A 19,565-nucleotide genomic window follows, 5' to 3' on the forward strand; every position below is an offset into this window, starting at 1 on the left:
ACACCCATTCTGAATGCCTTTCAGCACGGCTAAATAAATGCAATTTAAAGTTTATATTAAAGAACTTTGTGCTCTAGGTGGTTTTTTTATTAAGCTTCTGGAAAGGCCATACCTACCTATCTTGGAAGGATTTCTTTTGCTTTGTTTTTACTCTTGTTTTAATTAACTTTTGCCAAAATTCTTACTAAATATTTTACTTTTTGTTCTAATTTTGTTTTAATTAATTTTGTTAATTGTCTTAATTTAGATTTTTTTTTAAATTTAGATTTTTAAAAGAACTTAAGGCATGACATCTAAAATCTGCAGTGTTTTCACCAACTTACTCAGGACTCACCATGGATCTTAAAGATACCCACTTCTCTGCATCTCCTATTCACTTAGCAGTATTTGACATCCCAAGACCAAACTAGTCTTAATCTCTCACTTTGATTTCCACAATATCCTCTGAACCCCTAGATCTAATTACATCACTCTGTGGCTTAAATCCTACCTTGGGTATCTTCTTCTTGTTTATAGAATAAGAATTAAAATGTGAGTATGATCTATGATGCCATCTGTGGTCTGGCCCTTGCCTGCCTCCCTTGCCCATTTTCTGTCTTTCTCTTGTCTCATAGGCTTGAAATAGAAGTCAACAAATTACTTCATTTTTTAGGTTCTTAAACATACTGTTCTCTCAGTTCATAATGTTCTCATTGATTCTATAACCTATTTCTGATTCTTATTTAGTAGCCTTTAAGTTCAAAGAGGACAGTGAACTTGCTTTTCACATCTCTTTTCACAGCAAGCATGATGCCACGAATACACCAGATCTTCAGTTCTTATATTGAGACTGAGTAACTGATGGAATTAATGAATTCCTACTACTACTGACACTTACTGTTTTTAACCTGATCGTTGCAGAAGTCTTCTTTTGGTTCTACCAGACATGTCTTATTTTACCTCATAATCTGCCTCCCGCCTGCCACTATCATCTTTCTAACAATGAATAAATATGATATCACCACCTTATATGAAATTATTCAACACCTTTCCACTAACCAAAAGTTAAAAGTCTTCAGCTTGCCCTGCAAAAATCTCTCTTGATTTGGTTGGTCCACCTATAGCCTCTCATATTGTCATTCCCTTGCCTTACCTCCAGTTAGTTTACATTGAAAAAGTAAATGAAGAGACAAAATAAAATAACATCTAAAAGCATTCAGAGGTTCCTGCTGTTAATTTCCTATTTGGCATTCTGAGCTCTGAGGGCCCTTTGCTATATTGATTTTATTAATATAGAGACAGACTACTTGAAAAGGGTCAGAAAAGCTGGATGGATGGCTGAAAAGAGTAGAAAGCTGACCTCCAGTGAAGGTGTCTCCAGAAGTTCACTTTTTAAAATTTTTCTGTACCAAATATATAGCGATAATGGATAAGAAATACAAACAGAAAATCAAAAAGACATAACTAGTCTCCAGAAAGATAGATATCTCTGTGGACAAGTAATAAAATAGAAATGATCTGGGATGAAACCCTTAGCTGCTTTCCAGAAGCAGGCTTTTGGCTCCTGTGAGCTAAAAAGGACTTAAGATATATCATGAGTAAAGCTTAAAGCCAGGATCTAGGCTGTAGATTTGCCATTTCTTGAAAGGACCCTGAGAAGATGTAAACATATCACTACTCAGTAAAAATTGAAGTTGTATTATTAAAGGAGAGGAAAATGAATGTTGATTCTGTGATTGGCAACATTAACCATAATAGGTTATGAAAATAAGTGAATTGTGTTTATCCTAAGAACCTGGAAACAAAACGGGTGCTTGGCTGGCTAAGTGGGTGGAGCTTGTGACTCTTGATCTCGGGGTTGTAAATTCAAGCCCCATGTTGGGTGTAGAATTTACTTAAAAGTAGATTTTTAAAAAGAACCAAGAGGGATTCCTGAATGGCTCAGTTGGTTAATAAGCCTCTGCCTTCAGCTCAGGTCATGATCCCAGAATCCTGGGATCAAGCCCTACTTTGGGCTTCCTGCTCAGCAGGGAGTCTGCTTCTCCCTCTGCTTCCCACTCCACACTTGTGTGTGTGCTCTCTCTCTTTCTCTCTGTGTGTCAAATAAATCTTTAAAAAAAAAGAACCGACAGAGAAAACATGAAGGAGGAATAATAAAAATAACAACAGAAATTGGTGAAATAAAAGAAATGAAATATTAAGATCAAAACTGGAATATTTGTAAAATTTTTTGAGAAAGAAAGAGCATATGAGTGGGTGGGCGTAGGCAGAAAGAGAGAGAGAGAGAGAGAAGCTCATGCAGACTCCCTGTTAAGCGAGGAGCCCAACACAGGGGCTTGATCTCATGACCCTGAGATCATGATCTGAGCTGAAGGCATCATAAGAGTTGGATGATCAACAGGCTGAGCCACCAGGCACCCCACCAAAGTATTTTTTGAAAATCTAGTAAAATATATATTTCTAGCAAAACTGATCAAGGAAAGCATAACAAGTATTGGAGAAGGCATAAATAGTTAAAGGGATTCATAGGAATGATACATTTGAAATATTTTCATTATAGAGAACATTACAGATAATCTCACATCAAATAAGTAATTCCTTTAAAAGTGCAAGCTATCAAAAATGACTCAAGAAGAAATAGAAAGCCAAACTGAATAAGTAACTGCCAAACTTTTCTAAAGTAGTTGTACCTTTTTACATTTTCACCTGCAGTCCATTCATATTGTTCATACTTGACAGCACCTCTTAGAATCCTTTTTATTGCCTTCTAGTAGATGTGAATAGATGTGAAATGGTATCTCTTCATGGTTTTGATTTGCATTTTCCTAATGACCAGTGATGTTAAGCATCTTTGATATGCACATTGGCCACTCATATATCATCGTATTTCAAATATCTATTCAAATTGTTTACCCATTTTAAAATGTAGGAGTTTGTTGTATATTCTTTTTTTTTTTTTTTTTTTTTTTTTTTAGTTTGTTGTATATTCTGGATACAATCCCTTAGAGATACTTAATTGACAGTACTTTCTCTCAGTCTGTGTGTTGTCTTTTTACTTTCTTGATTCTGTCATTTGAGTGTAAAAATTTGTCATATTGATGAAATCCAATTAAAGAAATTTTAAAAATTACTTGTGCTTTTTGTATTATATCTAGGAAATTATTGGAGATCAGGAATCCCTGCGTTACTCAGCGGTTTAAAACTTGCCTTTGGCCCAGGGTGTGATCCTGGAATCCTGGGATCGAGTCGGGCTCCCTGATGGGTCCTGCTTCTCCCTCTGCCTGTGTCTCTGCCTCTCCCTCTCTCCCTGTCTCCCTCTCTCCCTGTCTTCCTCTCTCCCTCTCTCCCTCTCCCCCTCTCTCCCTCTTTCCCTCTCCCTCTCCCCCTCCCCCTCCCCCTCTCCCCCTCCCCCTCTCCCTCTCCCTCTCCCTCTCCCTCTCTCTGTGTCTCTCAGGAAAAAATAAATAAAATCTTTTTTTTTTTTTTTAAAGAAATTATTGAAGATCATGACGGTACAGCTGTTTTCTTTTGCAAGTTATTTTGTTTGGGCTCTTATATTTAGTATTGTGCATCTATTTTGAGTTGATTTTTTGTGTAGTGAAAGGTGGAAGCCCAAATTAATTCTTTTGCAGATGGATAACAAGTCATCTCAGTACCCTTTGTTGAATGGTATTCTTTCCTGAAAGAGTAATTTTTTTATTATTACATGTCTTTTGTGTATTGATATTTTTTAACTTATATTTTGTTTTCAGGTTGCTTGTCAAGTATTCCACAAATGAAGAAGATTTCCACATCTTATGAAGAAAGACGGAAGCAAGCTACTGCTATTGTTTTACTAGGAGTAATAGGAGCCGAATTTGGTGCTGAAATTGAACCTCCTAAATTGTTGACCAGACCTCGAAGCTCTAGTCAAATTCCTGAGGGATTTGGCTTGACTAGTGGTGGATCCAACTACTCACTGGCCAGACATACTTGTAAGTTATAAAATTCTTAATGCTGATCTATTAGTTTCAATATATATGTTTTGTTAACAAAACCTCAGAATGCATATTCTGAGTTTTAACTTCAATAGGATGCCGACAAAATCAGAAAGCAGTACAATCTGTTTGGCACATTACCCTTTGGTTGTAGTTATCCAAGCTTCCTTTTAAAATTTAAAACATGGTCTTGAAAATGCTTTTCTTAAAAAATACATTTCTGATCTTTGTGTTTGCATATTTTGGTTAAGATTTTAACCTAAACTTCTCATTTCTAAAATAATTTCTATAAAACTATGCGATATGTCCTTAATGAGATTTGAAAAGTCAGGAGTAGGGATGGATTAGTTATAATTAGAGCTCAAATAGCTTGTATGGTACTGCTACCTTGTATTCTGTGGTTGGGGTGTTTAATAACAGGTTAAAGATATTTTAAAATGTCTTTTGGTACTTCAGTGTTGGAACTCCTTTAGGTAAGGTCAAAATATTCCTACCATATTGTAGAATTATTTCTAACAAATTGCGTCATTGTAAGAACCAAATATAGTCCTACTGAATATATTGCAGGTATTCTTTATAGAACAAATTGCAGTGTGTTTTGGGGTTTGGGCCCTTTAAGGAAAGGAAAAAGATATTTGTTACTTTGTTAGTTACAACAGCAGAAAACTTCCCTGGATTGTTATCCTGTACTTACGCTGCAAAATCATGGAGCCAGACTAAGCTCTTATTATTAAAACCCTCCTATAGGGATCCCTGGGTGGCGCAGCGGTTTGGCGCCTGCCTTTGGCCTAGGGCGTGATCCTGGAGACCCCGGATCGAATCCCACATCGGGCTCCCGGTGCATGGAGCCTGCTTCTGCCTCTCTCTCTCTCTCTCTCTGTGTGACTATCATAAACAAAAAAAAAAAAAAATAATTAAAAAAAAAATAAAAAAAATAAAACCCTCCTATAGATTTAGCTGCCTGTCCTTGCCCACCTCCTGTTTGTTTGTTTGTTTGTTTAAGATTCTTAATACAACAAAGACTTATTAGTGGTTGGTATTCTCCTGATCCCTGTTTGACATTCAGAATCAGAGAGTAATCATGACAATACCACCACCACCACCACCAATAAAGTAACTAATGCTTTGAACATGATTTTAAGCTCTTTTACATACATTAACTCACTTAATCTTCATAATATCCCTGTAAAGTGGGCACCTCAATTACCTCTACTTGATACATAAGGCTAACTGGGCCCAGAGAGAGTTAGTCACCCAGGCTGAGAACATACTTCTAGGAAATGGCACTTTTTGTTTCAGCACAATCTGTTGGGCCCAGAGCTGGTGCTTTGACTGTTATGCACACTGCTGCTGTTCAATGGCTCCTCGTTGAGAAGGGCTTAATGACCAACCTGTGCTGTTACTCCAAAATACAAGAAGAGTTTTCCATCCCCTCATTTAATCTTCAAAGTAGCTCAGCCAAAATGTGGTACAATCTCAATTTAACTCAAGCTTCTTGGGACTTAAAAACCCAGGCCCTTTGCATTTTCCACCTGCACACATCTGCTCTGCCTCTCTCCTGTGGTCCTGCCAGCTGTGGGCCCCTCCCTCTCAGCTCTAGCATCTTTATCTTTTCTCAAGTTCTGCAGGTTCTCTGCTTTTAATTCATAAAACCCTGCTCAAATCTCACCCACTCTACAAAAGGTTCACCTCTCTATGTCATTCCAGGATTTATGTATATAGGATTTATGTGTATAGCTTCTTACTTGGAGTATTGACACTAGAATATTAGAGGTTAATGAAACTTTGGCCTGAGTTAGTCTGGTGGCTTTCAAACTTTTTTCCCCCCACTCACCATCTCTCTAATGAGGATCAGGAAATGTCTGATTCCATGCATGTTTTTATGTTGACAGCTGAAACTTTCCAACAATAAAGTTAAGCATTTGCAAAAGATGTAATTTTGAGGGTAGTGTGAATATTGACATTTAAAAATAAAATACTATTTTTATATTCAATAGAATATTTACCATAACTATTTGATAACCATCATCATTCATGTTTAAAAAAAAAATGTGACAGACTTTCCTTTAAAAGTCAGAAATCCCAGTGCCTGGGTGGCTCAGTTATTCAGCATCTGACTCTTGATTTTGGCTCAGGCCATGATCTTAGGGGCATGATATCAAGTGCCACATCTGGCTTCACACTGAGCGTGAAGCCTATTTGGGATTCTCTCTCCCTGTCCTTCTGCTCTTCCCTGCTCTTGCATTCACCTGTGCACACACTTGCTCTCTCTCTCTCTCTCTCTCTCTCTCTCAAAAAAGCCAAATCCTACATCCTTGATTATTTTCCTTAGAAAAGTTCTGCCCTCGCAGTTTCAGGAAAGGTATTTATTTGCATATTTAGCATCCAAAAATCAGTTCTTTCAAACTAACAGATCCTAAAACTATTTGTGCTTTTAAAACCATGTATTCTTGAAAAATCTTACAATGCCCTCATATCAGGGGTTACATTCCTTATTTTGAAGACTACAAATTAGTCCAACCTTTGTGGTATAATATCTTAAGAGGTTTTTTTTGTGTATTTTGTATTTTCCTGGATATAAATGGAAAAAGAAAATGGACATAAATGCTGTTTCTCAGGAATTTTCACATAGCTCAATAGAAGTACTTATACATAAATATAGAAACATCATAAATTAATAAATTGCTGACTGACTCCACCTAAGTCATTGGCTAGTTGCTGGGCAGATTGGTCTACATCACTTTCTCTTAGTTATCTAGGCCAGTACTGTTACCATCCTTTTCTAACTACAATTCATCTTTATGCAAAATTCTGATATTCATGAATTTTCTTTTTATTTATTTATTTTTAAAGATTTTATTTATTCATGAGAGACACAGAGAGAGAGGCAGAGACACAGGCAGAGGGAGAAGCAGGCCCCATGCAGGGAGCCCGATGTGGGACTCAATCCCAGGCCTCCAGGATCACGCCCTGAGCTGAAGGCAGATGCTTTAACTGCTGAGCCACCCAGGCATCCCAGAGTTTTCTTTTAACTGTAATAATTTCACTTGCAAATTGTGTCTACTGTAACTACAAAAAGAGGAAACAGGTTAGTAGAAAAGCAGGAATTTAAAAAGGTGTGGCAACATAGAAATAGAGATTTTTCAAAGAAGCCTTGGAAATTGATTTTTAAAAAATGATAAGATGTCAGTGTTCTACTCTTTGGGTTTGTTAGGGGACGGGGGAGCTGAACTACATATAAGGAGATCCCAAAGGCTATTTCTGACAGAAGGGAAACCCTGGGATTTTCTACAAGGAGGTACTTTTGCATAATGACATCTTAGCTTTCCCAAGCAAAATAAATAGAATTTACCCAAACATTGAAAATATTTAAGTATTTTAAAGCCACGTTTGTTCCTTGAGTATTTTATTCAAAATAAAACTCTTTATTCAAAGAACTAGATGTGGGAAGGGCAGATGGTAATGCTTCTTTAGCAAATATTATTTACAATTATTTTATTGAAATAAAAGATTCTGAGAGATTTCCAGCCAGTGAGAAACAGTATATAAAAATGAATGAGGGGTGCCTGGATGGCTTAGTCGGTTCTTAATTTCGGTGGGGGTTGTGATCTTGGGGTCCTGGGATCATCAGGCTCTGTGCTTTGTAGGGAGTTGGCTTGAGGATTCTTTCTCTCCCTCTCTCGACCACCCCCCACATGTGCTCTCTCTCTCTCTCAAATAAATAAATCTTTAAAAAAGATTATAAAAATAAAAGTGAATGATATGGGGCACCAAGGTGACTCTTGATCTGACTCTTGATCTCCGCTCAGGTTTGGATCTCAGGATCATGAGTTTGAGCCCCATGTCATGGAGCCTGCTTGAAAAAAAATTTTTTTTTAATTTAAAAACAAATGAATACCTATAAAGAACCAGTTTAAAATGTGTAAAATGTCCTTATTATAGTTGCCCTAATTTTAATTTAATTTATTTTTTTCATTTATTTATTTATAAAGATTTTATTTATTTTGAAAGAGAGAATACATGAACAGTGGGGGAGGAGCAGAGGGAGAAGGAGAAGCAGATTCCCCACTGATTGGTGAGCCTGACAGCTCTATTTTATTTTAATAATTATAAAATATTTATCAGTTTAAATCTTGCTCTCATGATTGGAAGCTATCAGATGTCTTAAATATTCTTGTGCCTTCTTGGCTCTTTTTGATCAGTTATGTATAATATTAACTTGTTACAATGTTCACCTGATAGAAGTCACTATATGTATTGCTATGTTATTTATGTGACATTTAGAATGCATTGCAACCATTAAATATTTAGTCTTCATGGCATCCTATTGAATGAGATAATAATTATTATCCTCATTTTGAGATAAGGCCATTAAGACACAATATTTGATGAATTTTAATTGCTAATGTAGCTAGGGGTGTATAGATAGTGAATTCTAACCATCCTTGTAAAACCATTCTGTTCTGTGAATACTTTTAATGTAGTCAATTCCCAATTACCCACCTTAATAGGAGGGAAGATGATACTACACTGATGCCTAATTCAAAAGTCATACTTTGTTTTATAATGCATCTCATACTTACATTTGAATATATATAAATCTTGTCTCTTTTTTTTTTTTTAAAGATTTTATTTATTTATTCATGAGAGACAGAGAGAGAGAGAGAGAGAGGCAGAGACACAGGCAGAGGGAGAAGCAGGCTCCATGCAGGGAGCCCCAACATGGGACTTGATCCCAGGTCTCCAGGATCAGGCCCTGGGCTGAAGGTGGCGCTATACCGATGAGCCACCCGGGCTGCCCTGAATATATATAAATCTTTTGCAGAAGTTTCACACTGCAAAGTTACACTTTGTATAAAATATCAAAATCACATATTGAAGCCCAAGCTGAAGGACTCTGAAATTTCAGCCTAGATTAGAGGGCAGCCCGGGTGGCTCAGCGTTTTAGCGCTGCCTTCAGCCCGGGTTGTAATCCTGGAAACCCAGGATCGAGTCCCACGTCAGGCTCCCTGCATGGAGCCTGCTTCTCCCTCTGCCTGTGTCTCTGCCTCTCTCTCTTTCACTGTCTCTCATGAATAAATAAATAAAATCTTAAAAAAAGAAAAAGAAAAGCCTAAACTAGGCCACTCTTTCCTTGGTGGGAATTGCAGTTTCCTCTTGTATAAAATAAAGGACAGAACTGTTCTGTCTTCAAAGCCCCTTTTGGTCCAGTTAGTCTCTGCTTCTGGAGTGAAATAGAGAGGATCTCAGGAAATTTACCTTCATGACCTCATTTTTCCCTTCTTGTAGGGATAGACACACTTATTTCAACTCAACTTCAGTAGAGATCACTCTTCATTTTTATTTTGATCAAAAAATGAGTCACTGTTGGGATATTTTAGGGTAGCACTTAAAATGTTGCCTATAGGTCTTTTAGTTCATTCTTTCAAAAAGAAATTACTTATTTTAGAGGAAAGAGAGCAAGAGGGGGAGAGGGAGAGAGAATCTTAAGCAGACTCTGTGCTGAGTGCAGAATCCGACTTGAGGCTCAATCTCATGATCCTGAGATCATGACCTGAGCGGAAACCAAGAGTTGGATGCTTGACCGACTGCACCACCCAGTACCCCTGGTTCATTCTTTCATTTGGCCTCTTCTTCTTTATTCTATAATTGTGGAATTATGCTGGCACATGTGTAGTAAATCCCATTTTGAAGCCTCATTACCTTTTTGACTTTGGACAAGTAGCATAAGTCATTTCCCCAGGCAGTGGATTCTGAGACAGATTTGTGTGCAGGAATACTCTTGGGATCAGTAGTTTTAGGAAGTGGAAGAAGGACTGGGTAGAGGAAAACATTGAATAGTATTTCAGTTACTTAGAAAGCTTCAGCTCATCCCAGGGAACTCTGGAACTGAGATGGCCCTTCAAAGTTGTCCTTGAATTGGAGCAAAGAGCTTGGCCTTCATATCCCCATATTCAATCTGTGGATCTGGGGTGTCCTGGGAAGGGAGTGTGACCTTGGATGAGGTAGCTCTCTTCATCTTAGCACAAATCCTACAGGGGGAACTCAGCTGAAGCTTACCAGCCACTGACACTGCCAAGAACTTGGGGACAGAGTGAGTACTTCAGTTGTGGAGGGGAGGAGATGAACAGCCTCTCCAGGCTTCCACTCAGCATGTTACTGACTTATGTGCATCCCAGTTCTCTCTTCTATCATCAGAAATGGAAAGAGGGACTACCTTTGAACATGCTTTTTACTTTAACTCTTAATGTATCTCATATAACCCTGCAAGACAGCTGTTAAACACCTAGCACAATAGGAGGCCCATTAATAATAGCTGATTATTGAACATTTACTCTGTGCCAGGCATTTTGTTATGCACTTTACATGTAGTATCTTATTTAATCTTTTAATCCTATCAAATGGATACTGTTACTGTTAACATTTAGCAGAGGAGGAACCTGAGCCTTTGCCCAGTACTCACCAAAGCTTTGTGAGATTGGATTAAACTGTCTTCATGTAGACACTAAATGAGGGCATAGGTTAAATATGTTAAGATCCTACTACTAAGGGAAGCCTCGCTGGTGCAGTGGTTAAGTGTATGCTTTTGGCTCAGCGCATGATCCTGGAATTCCTGGATTGAGTCCCGTATTGGCTCCCTGCATGGAGCCTGCTTCTCCCTCTGCCTATGTCTCTGCCCCTCCCCCTCTCATGAATAAATAAATAAATAAATAATATCTTTAAAAAATCCTGCTGAACCTGGAGTTAAACACATATTTTGCAACTTTAAATCAAGACATTATCATCATTTCGCATAGTTGTCTTATGTTATAAGCAAGTAAGACTCAGAAGCAGTGCTGCTAAAAAGAGGGAAGTCAGCAAGTACCAGGTCACCTGTAAATAAGGACATCTGTTGACTCATTCGTTGGGGATGTACTGATATTCTGGAGATAAAAATGCACAAAATTTTCATCTCTATACTTAATGCAATGGCTTACATCTATAGTGTGAAATATTTCAATTAGAGAAAATGAATCTTTTAAACAACAGAATTATATTCATCGTGATTAGTTTATAATACCACCAAATGGAAGGAAGCCTCAGACACTACCATAGGAATATTTTAATTCTATGAAACTTATATTTAGACTTTTATACTCTAGTACTATTACTATGTTTGATTTTGCTTTGTTATAATCTACATCATGAAAATGTGTCTCCAGTATTTCATATGTTTTCTAACCATGCATGTTTTATTTAATGACTAGACAAAGATGAAGAACGCATCATGCCGTTTACAAGGATAAACAGTGACAAAAATGGATATTTTCACTGTTCACCAACAAGTCATCAGATTGTGTTCCTAAACTGCTGCTGCGCCACAGAGATTGTCTTTGTGTTTGCTTTCCATTCTGTTGCTAAACTGGGCTTCCTAGCACTGGGGAGTAATCCTGCCTTCTGTGTTCTTACTGCACTATCCACCTGATTCATTCATTCCTCTCATTGCATGAACTTAGTGTCTTGTTCCTCACCACCACTTCTCATTTGGAATTTTACCTTTGAAAACATCAGATGCCACTTGTCTTGCATTGCTAGTACACCTTCTGTGTTAGGAAAAGTAAGTCATCGCTTTGCCTGTGCACTAAAATCTTATGTACAGTGTTTCAAAAATAAGCCTTACCCTGAAGTTCTTATTCAAAAAGTCAGAGATGAGGTTTGGGTATCTATTTGATTTTAAAATTTCACATGTAATTTTCATGTGTAGCCAGAGTAGAGACACCCAGAGAATATGGAATCCTTTAGTTATTTTAAATTGAGTGTTCTCTGGTAGTTCTGGTCATTAAACTACCTTAATGCACAATATATATTGTAATTTTCTTTATATTTAAAATGGAAGAGATAATGGGAACTAATCTGAGTGAATAAATGACATTTATATCACTCTCAAAGCTAATTCTTCAGGTAGTTCGGCTTTTTTATTGGAATTTTATTATTCTGGATTGCTTGGGGTTGAATCTCAACACCACTCAGTAGCTGTGTTGCCTTAATTGCTTCATGGCTCAGTTTCTTTAACTAAACATGGTGATAACAATAGCACCTACCTCACAGACTTATTGTGAGGATCAGGTAAATTAGTGCATGTAAAGCACTTAAAGTGCCTGGCATTTAAGCTTTAGCCAAAAATTAGTACATGTTAATGTTAAAAGAAATGCCTATCGAAGAATAAAGAAGGGAAATAACTCTGTTTAACAGCTCTTTGCGGGAACCCTGGGTGGCGCAGCGGTTTGGCGCCTGCCTTTGGCCCAGGGCGTGATCCTGGAGTCACGGGATCGAGTCCCACGTCGGGCTCCCAGCATGGAGCCTGCTTCTCCCTCTGCCTGTGTCTCTGCCTCTTTCTCTCTCTCTGTGTGTGACTGCCATAAATAAAAAAAACAAACAAACAAACAAACAAAAAAAAAACAGCTCTTTGCTAGGACATTTATAGTGTTTATACTACTTTAAAAAAATCTTCCTAAACCTTTTGGTAAAGGTATTACTATCAACATTTTCTATATGAATGAACTGTTAAAAAAAATTAGCAACTTCCTCTAAATTATCTGTCTTGTAAGGGATTTGAATCCAGATGCATTTTTTTTCCCACAAAGGGTCCAAGAAATCCTTTTCTACAACACATGCTGATTCTGTTGTTGTAAAAGCCTATTAGTTCCTAGAGGATTTATGTAAAAATATATTTTGGGGGGTCATATTATTATATACATGTTTAAATAAAACACTGAGTATTTTTGTAATTATTTATGTGTAATGGGATAAGTTTCTATATGCTTATCACTTTGTTTCCTATTTTAACCACATCAGTGAACTAAGATCAAATGGAAATTTTCATTTCCCCGTTGTTTTTCTTGTAAATAATTTCTGTTGCATAACAGCTTTATCATTTTTTAATTGAGAGCTGACACTTGAATTATAGACTCTGGTCAGTGATGTAATCCTATCCTTGTCCAAAAATAACTTTAATTTGCAGTTGTTTTTGTTGTTGTTAATTGACTATTTTAGATTCCTCTACCATAGAACAAGGAAGTTGGACAAGGTTATTTCTTTTTTTTTTAATTTTTAAAAAGATTTTATTTATTTATTCATGATAGAGAGAGAGTGAGTGAGAGAGAGGCTGAGACACAGGAGGAGGGGGAAGCAGGCCCCAGGCAGGGAGCCCGACATGGGACTCGATCCTGGGACTCTAGGATCATGCCCTGGGCCAAAGGCAGGCGCTAAACCACTGAGCCACCCAGGGATCCCCTATTTCTACCAAAATTATAGGGTTCCATGAAATTATTACTGCATTATTATTATATAGAGTGCTTGTTTTTATTGCTGACATGTGAATTTGATTATCTTATTTTGATTGCTTTGTACCAATTTTCTATCTAGGCTCCAATAGTCAACAGCCACTCCATTGAAGCTGAGCATCTTTAGAGTATTTTTCTACCATCCTTCTTTATGGGTGCTTTGTATCAACTTACAGGCCACAGGTGTTTCTGTAAAATTCATTCTCTACACATATCCAGCTTTTTGGACATGTGTTGTGTTGAATTTATTTCAGTAGATAAATGAAACATCTGTTGTAGTTTGAGATATATAACCTTATAGAAATATAGTACAAAGACATTACAATAATTTTTTGGTCTAGAATGTGATGTGACATTGGCATAAGACTCTGCCAACCATCTAATGTATATACTAGTTACCTGAATTGAGTTTTCAATTTTTAATTTCCTTGATTTCTTATCACTGCGCTGGCTGAATTGTAGATTCAGTGACAAGTCTTAGCATTATTGCCAGTGGCAAGCCCCCGTCTTTTTTTTTAGTTTTGCACGGGACATTGTAGTTTTTAAATAATCCTGATCTGAAGTTTTCTGATAGCTCTGCAGAATGTTTTTTTCACATCTGTGTGTCTTACTATGTGTGTTCCAGTGTCACTGTAATTAATATATTTAATTCTGTAGGTTCAAACAATTTTAAATCAGAAAGGGACAATGGAGAACATCTAGTCTAATCTCTTCAAAAGTTGTAGAACTTGGGGTGCCTGGCTAGCTCAGTCAACAGAGCATGTGACTCTTAATCTCAGGTTCATGAGTGTGAGCCCCACACTGGACACAGAGATTACTTAAAAAAAAAAAGTGAGTGCATGCACATACACACAAGCTGTAGAAGTTTTGATAGTTCTCTTATAAAGCCTTTCTATAAGGGGCAGATAGGTTTGTCAGTTAAGTGTCAGACTCTTGATTTCACCTCAGGTCATGATCTCAGGGTCGCGAGATAGAGCCTTGTGCCTGGGTTAGAGCCTGCTTAAGATTTTCTCTCTCTCCCCTCTGCCCTCTCCCCTTAAACAAATGCCTTTCAGTAAGAAGTGAACAGGAACATTTTATGAACTTATTTGTAGATTCCCTGCCATATCCTTAGAAGACACCATTTCTAGGACTCTAGTAAATGGTCAGATGCACAGATGTATGTTACTGCTTTCCACTCTGGCCTCTGTGATCATATGGCAGGAGCTGGTGAACATCTTGCTGCCACCCAGGCCACTAGAGGAGACCTGAATGCTTGTATGAAATCGATACATGTAAAGTTCTTTCCTGATACTTTGGGTTTCAAATTATGTTCTGCAGAGCCCTAGGGCTCCACAGAGGAGGCTTGGTGGCTGTCTGGGCTTTTAACACTACTTAAAGTACAGTGATTTAGAAGTTGAAGTTTGTACCTGCAAAGAGAAACTGTCAAAGGCAGGGTTAGACTCTACCAAACAGAGAAACATCAAATCCATCAGTAAAACATTCAGCTTACTACCTTCACTGCTGTCACCCTGGTTGGCTAACTTCATTTTTCACCGTTACTGCCAAGCCTTCCAGCAACTACCCTTATCTCCCTTATAGTACTAGCTTTTTAACATAGTAAACATGGTAGTAATGCTTTACTTTTTAAAAAAGATTTTATTTGTTTATCTGAGAGAGAGAGGGGGAGAACAGGAGTAAAGGGAGGGGGAGAGGGACAAGCATACTCCCTGCTGAGCATGACACAGGCAGGGCAGGACTCAATCCTAGGACCCTGAGATCATGACCTGAGCTAAAGTCAGACGTTTAACTGACAGAGCAACTGTGGTGAGCCAGTAATAATGCTTTTAAAACCAAAAGTAGGTCTTCTCACTCACGGGTATCCAGATGACTAATCAGCAAGACAAATACTCAAATATCAGTAGGTTTTTAATCTACTAGTGAACAAAATAGAAAATGTAGAAAACAATGATTTTTTGAAAGACACGTCGAACTAATAAGACCCTAAAACCAAGAGAAACAAACAAACTGGAGTAAGACTGTTAGGCATTTAGTATGGAAAGAATGTAGATGCCAAAAAATAGCCAATTTACCCAATAATTAAAGGAATTGGGGGATAGAAAGAATTTGCTAGAAACACTTGTTTGTTTAAAGAATTTTAACAGTGAGTGGATATTCATATAATGAAGATGATAAATGCTTATATTTCAAATTAAAATATTAAAATCTCAATAATTATGTCCTTTAAAAGAAGCCCCATAACTAAGAATAAATTTAAGAAATATAGAAGAAATTATAATATTTTACTGAGGGAAATAAAATTGAGTAAATAGGAAAGCATGTAGTTCTTTGATGGGTGATTCCATGTGGTGAATATCTCAGCTATTCCCAAATTAATGTGTAAATCTTACACAAACACAGTAAAAAATCTCAACATCATTTTTTTAGTAATCAAAATTATCCTAAAATTAACATACCAGAGATAATTGCAATTATTTGATTTATTTTGTTTTATTCAATAAACACATGTATACCAGTCACTATTTTAGACTTTACAAATAAATTTAAACTATTTTAAATAGTTTAAATGTAAACTATTTTAGAGTTTATAAATAAATGTAAACTATTTTAGAGTTTACAAATAAACTCTTAAATCTCATTTATAATCCTTTGAAGTTTAAAATTATCTTTAAAAAGTGAAGTACTATAAAAATATAAAATACTAGGCATTAACTTAATATGTAAGACAGTTATAGAAAAAAAATGTTTAAAAGCATTTTTTTTAAAGATTTTGTTTATTTATTCATGAGAGACCGAGAGAGAGAGAGAGAGAGAGAGAGAGAGAGAGAGAGGCAGAGACACAGGCAAAGGGAGAAGCAGGCTCCATGCAGGGAGGCTGATGTGGGACCTGATCCCGGGTCTCCAGGATCACACCCCAGGCCAAAGGCAGTGCTAAACCGCTGAGCCACGGGGGCTGCACGTTTAAAAAGCATTTTTAAAGACCTAAATAAATAGGGAGATAGACAGTTTTATGGATTGGAGTATAATCAGAATGGGAATTTTTATGTATTCAGTACCATTCCAAACAAAACACCAACAGGATCTTTGTTGTTTTCATTATTGGACTTGATAAGCTGACTCTCCAGTTTATGGGATAGAGCAGTGAGCTAATAAAAACCAGGACACTTTTTTTTTTTTTTTTTTAAGATTTATTTGAGAGAGCCAGCAAAGAGGAGGGACAGAGGCAGAGAGAGAGAGAATCCCAAGTAGATTCCATGCTGAGTGTGTGGAGCCTGTCTTGGCGCTCAGTCCCAGAACTGGGAGATCACAACCTGAGCTGAAACCAAGAGTTAGACAGCTAACTGACTACACCACCTACGCTCCCCAAACCAGAACACTTCTACAGAAGAGCAAGGTAGAGAGATTTCCTTTACTTTATATCAAAAGTTATTATAAATTTATAGTACTTAATATGGTATTATCTTGGTGCAGAACAGACCATAAACTTAATCTATAAAACAGAATAGCACAGAAATGGTTCTAAGTCGACATAGGAATTTGATTTCATACAGATCTAGCATTGTAGATCAGTGAAATAAAGAATAGAATTTTTGATAAATGGTAGAGGTACCCTAGGAAGAATAACAAAATTGGATCCCTAATGTCCATTATAGCCAGCCTCCCAAAAACAAAACCAAACAACAGCAAAACCCCACAAACCTATGTGGATCAAAAGAGTTAAATATGAGTGCTAGAACCATAATACTTTAAAATGATTGCACAGGAAAACATGACCTCATAATGGGGCATAATTCTGTAAACAGGTGATAGCGTAACCAAACAGAAAAGGTGACTAATTGAAGTACATTAAAATTACAAATTTCTATAACCAAAAATACCTTTACAAAAGTGAAAAGTAAAGCCACATAAAGGGAAAGGTCTTTTTTAGCACAGGTAACTGACAAGAGCTTCTTAAATACATTTATATTAGGAAAAAAATATAGAGAAGAAAAATGCATAAAGATTGGAAAAGCACTTCACGGTCAAAATTAGAATGGCTAATAAACCTATGAGAAGATGCCAAGCCTTGTAATCAGGGAAATGCAAATTAAAAGCAAAATGAACTATCATTTCTTATCTACCAAATTGAAAGCTTAGTCTGACATTACCAAATTTTGGTGAGGATTTGAAGCAAATAGAAGGGTTTTGGTTTTTTTTTTGTTTTGTTTTGTTTTTTTGGGTTTTTTTTTACACCTACCGTGGAGTGCAAATTGGCTTAAGCTTTGGAAAACAATTTGGTGTACTATCTCTGTGGGTCTGTTCTTTACTTCTTGTAGAGAAACCTTTCTACCTGTGAAAAGAGTGTGTGAAACCTTTCCACCTGTGAAATAAGAAATCTCCTGTGGATTCCCTTTTGGTTACCTTACCAGTGTGTTTCAAATAACACAGTTCTCTGATTTCAATGAATTATGGTTTATAGTTATTTTGCAGTTCATGCTTTTTGTATTCTAAGAAATATTTGTGTACTCTGAAGTCTCAAGGATTCCCTCCCACTCCCCCGTGTTTTCTTCTGGCAGTTTTAGCTTTGGCATTTAAGTGTATGCTGTTTGAATTCATTTTTGAGTATGATGTGAAGTAAATATTTTAAAATATTTTTAAAACATATGTATGGAAATTCGGTTGTTCCAGGAACATTTATTGAAAGCATTGTTCTTTTTTTGCTCCCATTAAATTAGTTTTTTTGAGAATCACTTAATCCTGGATGTTTGGGTCTATTTCTAGATCCTCCATCCCCTTTCATTAATCCTTGTTTATTCATTACTATTACACTGTCTTGATGGCTTTAGCTTTAGAGTTAAGTACTGAAATTAGGTAGCATAGGTTCTCCAATTGAGTTCTTCTATTGTTAAATTAGTTTGACCAGCCTAGGTCATTTGTGGTTTGATAATAATTTTGGAATCTACTTGTTATTTTTGTTTAAGAAAGCAAAAAGCCTATAGGGAATTTTGATTGGAATTGCCTTCAATCTTTAGATGAATCTGGGGAGAATTGACATGTTAACAATATTATCTTCCAATGTGTGAATGTGGTGTATTGCACCATTTATACTTTTTTTTATTCCTCTCAGTAGTATTCTGTGGTTAATTCTCTGTGAGACCTTTAGGAATCTCAGTTGAAGAGAAAACAGAATGGTCAGAAAAAATATTTGAAGAAGTAATGGCTGAAACTTTCCCAAATTTGCTGAAATATGTAAATTTAGAGATTTAATAAGTTAAGCAAACTTTAAGACAGTCCTACTGAGAAATGTTATAATGTGCAACTTGTTTCCAGTTTTTACTATTAGAGATGCCCTGTTACAATTGCCACTTCTGTGTTTGTGCTTGTGGGTGTGATAACTTCCTAGAAGTAAATCCCCATGTGAAAGTTTAACCCTGCCCTAATCTGGATACTTATGCCAGGTTGTCCTCCAATCGAGTTGTATCAGTTTACTCTTCTGCTGTGTCTCTATACCTTTTTAACTTTGAGGGTATTATTTTCCTTGTGTGCCAGTATTATTGATAAGAAATGATATCTATTTTTACTTTAATTTGCATTTTAGACCTTTTAGGTTGATTTTCTTGTTTCATGTTTACCATTTTTTAGTTGTGAATTGCTTATTCTGTTGTTGTTTTTTTAACTGAGATATAATGGGTATACAACATTATATTAGATTCAGGTGTATAATATTATGATTTTATATTTATATATTGCTAAATGATCACAGTAAGTCTAATTAACACATCACACACAGCTATTAAATTATATTTTTCCTTGTGATGAGAACTTTTAAGATCTATTCTCTTAGCAACTTCCAAATTTGCAATACAGTATTATTAACAATAGTCACCATGCTATACATCACATCCCCATGACTTATTTTATAGCTGAATTTTGAATATTTTGCCCCCTTCACCTATTTTGCCCATCCTTCATCCCCCATGTTTTTTTATATTTTTCTTTACTTTTGTATTATCTATATTGCAAATATTTTTTCAGTTATTTACATTTTCTGATTCTTGGTATAGACATTTATAATTTTTATGTAGCCAGATCTTTACTTTTATGTTGAACTAAAAAAATAAGGGACATAAGTATACACATTTTCGTTCAATTTGGTAGTAAGTAATATATATTCAAGAGTGTGGGATAATAGCGACCAAGGTAATAAAAGTGGTTTTCCCAGTTACAAGTAAGGGAAAATACTAGAATAAACCTTGTGATAGCAGTTGAACTCATGGTTTTTGGTATGCATGAAGATAAATACAGA

The 19,565-nt window shown here is 36.4% G+C and overlaps 1 protein-coding gene across 7 annotated transcripts in view; it reads left to right on the forward strand.

The window, feature by feature from the left end:
* WDR7 (WD repeat domain 7) overlaps nucleotides 1-19,565 on the forward strand; it is a 358,780-nt gene that overhangs the window by 203,786 nt on the left and 135,429 nt on the right. For all 7 annotated transcript variants that reach the window (XM_041739724.1, XM_041739725.1, XM_041739719.1 and 4 more), the window contains one exon: nucleotides 3,732-3,953. In XM_041739724.1, the coding sequence (XP_041595658.1) occupies nucleotides 3,732-3,953 (222 nt within the window). The remainder of the gene's footprint in view (nucleotides 1-3,731; nucleotides 3,954-19,565) is intronic.

Source organism: Vulpes lagopus, chromosome 24 (genome assembly GCF_018345385.1).
Source record: "Vulpes lagopus strain Blue_001 chromosome 24, ASM1834538v1, whole genome shotgun sequence".
Taxonomy (NCBI): domain Eukaryota; kingdom Metazoa; phylum Chordata; class Mammalia; order Carnivora; family Canidae; genus Vulpes; species Vulpes lagopus.